We start from the raw sequence: 5,000 nt of genomic DNA on the forward strand, positions 1-5,000 counted from the left end.
CGCTTGAAGTGGTGTGTGTGTGGGAGGGTGTGTGTGTGTGGGGGGGGGGGGGAGCGTGGGGGGGCTGAGCGAAGTTTCGGGGGGCTGGGAGGGGCTGTGGGGAGGTGATGAAGGGGGAGGGAAAGGGGAAAAGGGTGGTGTGAGAGAAAGAAAATGGCAGGAAAACAGAGAACGGAATTTTATAATGTTAAAGGCCAAAGCCTCATTTACAGTAATAATCACGAGCGGTCATGTCATCCAAATCAAGTATGAAAGCAACCAGAAACAGAAATATGTAACGAAATCAGCATACGTCAAAATGTAACATTTTTTTATTACAATAGCGTAGTACAGTCGCATTAAACAGCAACAAATAAACCTATTAAAGAAAGAGAAATCATTGTTTCTCTTCTTGCTAACGCCTTTTACAGATACACAGCATATTTTTCTTTCTGTATCCCGACATCGTTTGTTTGTTATCGTCTAGCCGAACACACAGAGCCATATCAGGACTGAAAACAACATTTTGAATTCGATCCCATTGAACATGAAAGATAGAAAAGACAATTTGGCACAAGTAAAGTGACATCCATGCACACAAACCTATGACATGTTTCTGACATTGACCATTCCGTCAACCTTCCTCGAGAAGATTTTTAAAGAAATATCCTGGAGCATAAGCATAACACACACACACACACACACACACACACACACATATATATATATATACATACATATATACATATATATATATATATACATTTGTATATATATATATGTATATATAATCTCTGGCATCCAAACCCCAAAAAATGTCAACAGGCACCTCACTCAACGTCACTAAACGCAAAAGAAATAAGACAACATAGTAAGAACACCTAATTATCAAGTCCCGAAGGAGACAAAGATAATCACGGCTTTCTCAAATATAGGCGAACTGACCAACTAGGCAGAAGTTAAGAAAGGGAGAGACGACAGAAATCAAATCAGAAAAAAACCCCAAGAACAAAACAAAACACTAAAACGAAACAAAAAAACAGAAACAAACAGAGCGATAGAAAAGAGGAAATTTCTTGTAAGGATTTTCTAGAAGGTGGGGATACAATTTTATTCTGACAGACACCCCGGAATCGCCACGGGGGAAAGATATACAGCGAGATTTATAATGGTAATTCACTTTCTGATACCAATATTAATGCTAGCCTGGTTATATATATATATATATATATATATATATATATATATATATATATATATATATATATATATATATGGATATAGATGTATACAGAGAGAGAGAGGCAGTAAAAACGTGCGCTTAACATTCGAAATCGTGAGTACGGTTGAATGTTTTATAATTCCTGCTGTAGTCTTAAAATGTTACAACATGTATTTCAATGCCCCACATCATATTTAAAGATGCAAATTGCTTGAATTCTTGTGTGTGTGTGTGTGTGTGTGTGTGTGTGTGCTCGTGCGTGCGCGCTCGCGTTTCAGTCAACGTGGCACTAAACAAGTCATACAGGCAGATCAACAAGCAGATTTCCCAAGGGCCCTCCAGCAGGGCAGCCAACGGGGACACGAGCGGCATCTATCCAGCTAACTGTATTCACACCACTTTGTATGATTATGGCTACATTGTCAGCAACCCGTGGTGGGAGGTGGACCTGGGCAGGACCTTCCCCGTGAACAGAATCGTCGTCTGGGCGCGTGACAACTGTGAGTTGTGTCCCCTCATTCAGACATTAATTTGCTTCTCTTTTTTTCTCTCCCCCCCCCCCATCTTCTCCCCACGAGCTCCTGTTCATCTCTACCCCCCCACCCCCTTTTCGCAACGTATAATTTCACTTGATATCCTCTTCCCAACCCCCCTCCTCTCCTACTCTCCACGCGCCCTTCTCCCCACAACCATCCTCCCATCCTCCACACAAACACTATTTCACGTGCAGTTTTCCCCTCTACTCCTCTTTTTTTTTCTTCTCTCTCTCCGTTCCTCCTCCATTCTCGAAAACAACGCCCCTCTCCCTTCCTCCCTCGATCTCTTTCAGAGTATTTAATCTTCTTCTTTCCATTTTCCTGTATGCAGTCATTTGGTAAAAGAATGGATTTTTATCCCATTCCTCTCAAAGTTATACTGCTGTCAAAGGAAACCGTCAGTGGGTATGAATAATAATAATGATAATGATAATGATAAAATCCCGTGCCCCTTTCCTTTTGGTGTTGGACGTCGGAGTTACTGATGGAAATAGTCGGACGTTTTGTATGTCAGTTTAGTAATATATCCCACACCTCTGGAACATTACTGGGTTTGACCATCTCATTTTATTCTTCTTTAGTGAACAACCGACTTTACCCCTCCGCCATCACTGTGGACAGCCAGCTATGTGCATGGATACAGTCCATCCCCAACTACGCCAGACAGAAGGAAGTGACGTGTTCTGCCGTCATGTATGGACAGACAGTCCGAATCACCAGAAGCGGCAATGACCAGACACTGAACCTGTGTGAAATGCAAATCTGGGGTGAGTGTGTAGATACAGGACTCTTCCTGCCTGTTTTTATTTCTGCCCTTCCCTCTTGTGTCTGTGCATGTGCGTGTTCTTCTGTTTAATTGTCTATTGATATAAGTTTGGACGGTTTGTGTGTGTGTGTGTGTTAGTGTGTGTGTTAGTGTGTGTTAGTGTGTGTGTGTGTGTGTGTGTGTGTGTGTGTGTGTGTGTGTTAGTGTGTGTGTGTGTGTGTGTGTTAGTGTTAGTGTGTGTGTGTGTGTGTGTGTGTGTGTGTGTGTGTTTTCTTGAGTTTAACATCTATCTACATAATGTGATTTTTTTACGAAAAAAATAAACAAACAAAACATATACAAAGGAACGAGAACCAAGAACAAAGATAACTGTAAACTTAATAACATAAAATCAAATTTTCAACTAGACCTCGAAGCAAACTTTCAGATTTTTTCAACAGCAGTACAAAATTACCAACAACATCTTTTAACGATTTGCCCCCGGCAATCTTGGTTAAAAGGGTTTTAAGCTTCACATTCAAACTCAAAGAGTACATGTGCATTTGAGAGTAGTCCTCCACAGTAGCGTGTGACGTTTTGCCATGTTTAGTTTTAAAGCATTTAGTTTAAACTAGTAAATTAGTGAAGATCTCTCTTATTTGGATATACTATTGTGAGGGTCACACACACACACACACACACACACACACACACACACACACACACACACACACACACACACACGGCAGGCAACGGAGGCAGGATTACATATGCTGTTACATATATTGAGAGAGAGAGAGAGAGAAAGAGAAGGGTGGGGGGTGGGGGGGGGGGCAGGGGGTGAGGGTTGAGGGGGGGGGGGCGGGTAGCGCCTCGTCTTCACTCACATTGACAGTTTCACTGTCACTACAGACTCTCTCAGACATCTGTCTGAGGTGCAGCTGTGTTCTGGCAAATGAAATCCCTCACATCTCTTCTTCTCCTCCCTGTCTGTAATAATGAAAAGTACCTTATTTGCCCTCTATGGAAATGTGCGAAAGAGAATGAACTGTATTTTATTCTTTGTTGTCCTGTGTTTGACAATCCTGGAAATCAGCTGACTCCTTCAAAAATTTTAGGCAACCTTCCCTGTTCATACTGTGTTTGCTTATGTCATCCACAGACGAACGTGTTAATATGCAACTAGCATTTTTAAATGTATAAAGCCTTAAAAATAGAAGTATAATATGCAGTTAAGTGTTTGCATATTTTTCGTCTGTGTTATTATTTGTGAATTAGAAATGTTACATATAGCTGTTGGTTGTTTTTTTTTCTTTTTCTAATTTTCAGGTTACATATTTGTTGTGTAACATATCTATTTTCTATTATCTCTTAAATGTTGTTTTTTTATATATATTTTTTTTACACCACCCCTTCATGAGAGGCCATTGCCTGTCTCGTATTGTACCTGTCTGTATCCGTGTCTCTGTCAGTGTAAGATATAGCCAAAAATGTATAATCAGCTGTCCAGTGATTGCACGACATTCACTTAAAACATATTCGTCTAATGTGTCATAAAATTAAAACGAAAGAAACCAATAGAAAACCAAACAGCATAGTAATGTGAAAAAAAAGCTGGTTGTCATGTACTGACAGTTTTAATTTCCATGGTATCGGTCAAGACAATTTCACAAAATCGGTCGCAAGAATGTGTTTTACAGAGCTTCCACCGTGTTTTGTTTAGTTATACAGACCTGGTGGTCATTGTGTGTGTACAGTGCCCAGTGAAGTCAGTGAGTGTCCAGTGGGCACGTACGGGTCATCGTGTAACTCACAATGCAGTCAACACTGTGGGAAAGGACCGGGCAAAAACTTCTGTTACAAGGACACTGGGTATTGTTATGACGGTGAGTGAAAAAAAGAATCGCCAAGACACTTGGCATCTCTGTCTATCGATCATACGTCCGCACAAATTACTACAACTTAACTGATACCGCCCTAGTGACGACGACGATGATGATCATGAGATGATTAGATGGCGAAAATATAGATATGTATATACATTAAAAAAAAAAAAAAAAAAGATTCGGAAATGAAGTGAGTTGTTCAGACTGGAACTTTACATTTCATTGTTTTGTCGTGTCATCTGCATTTTTTTCAAGAAGAGAGAGAGAGAGAGAGAGAGAGAGAGAGAGAGAGAGAGAACTGAATTGAGTAACGTCGCACCCACGCCCTCTACAAGGAAATACATATTCTCTCTCTCTCTCTCTCTCTCTCTCTCTCTCTCTCTCTCTCTCTCATTACATCCCATATTCCAAAGTGAATGACAAGTCATGCAATATCCTAAACAGGTTCTTTCTCTCTGTTCAGGATGTGTTGCAGGGAGGTTCGGGGACCAGTGCTCCATTCCCTGTAACGTCGGATGTCAGCAGGGGTGTGACAGAGTGACAGCACGGTGTTCCACGTGTAAAACCGGCTATACAGGAAACTACTGCAACCGTAAATATAAACGTTTTCTGAGAAATCACAGTTTGTGCAG

General features: G+C 40.9%; 2 protein-coding genes across 14 annotated transcripts in view; both read left to right on the plus strand.

The window, feature by feature from the left end:
* LOC143299914 (uncharacterized) overlaps window positions 1–5,000 on the plus strand; it is a 110,642-nt gene that overhangs the window by 68,771 nt on the left and 36,871 nt on the right. The window lies entirely within an intron of this gene.
* The window catches only part of LOC143299916 (uncharacterized), a 113,939-nt gene that overhangs the window by 3,962 nt on the left and 104,977 nt on the right, over window positions 1–5,000 (plus strand). Inside the window, exons 2-4 of the mRNA XM_076613447.1 lie at window positions 1,480–1,701; window positions 2,319–2,504; window positions 4,240–4,368. Of these exons, the coding sequence (XP_076469562.1) occupies window positions 1,480–1,701; window positions 2,319–2,504; window positions 4,240–4,368 (537 nt within the window). The remainder of the gene's footprint in view (window positions 1–1,479; window positions 1,702–2,318; window positions 2,505–4,239; window positions 4,369–5,000) is intronic.

This window comes from Babylonia areolata, chromosome 25, assembly GCF_041734735.1.
Source record: "Babylonia areolata isolate BAREFJ2019XMU chromosome 25, ASM4173473v1, whole genome shotgun sequence".
Classification (NCBI taxonomy): Eukaryota; Metazoa; Mollusca; class Gastropoda; order Neogastropoda; family Buccinidae; genus Babylonia; species Babylonia areolata.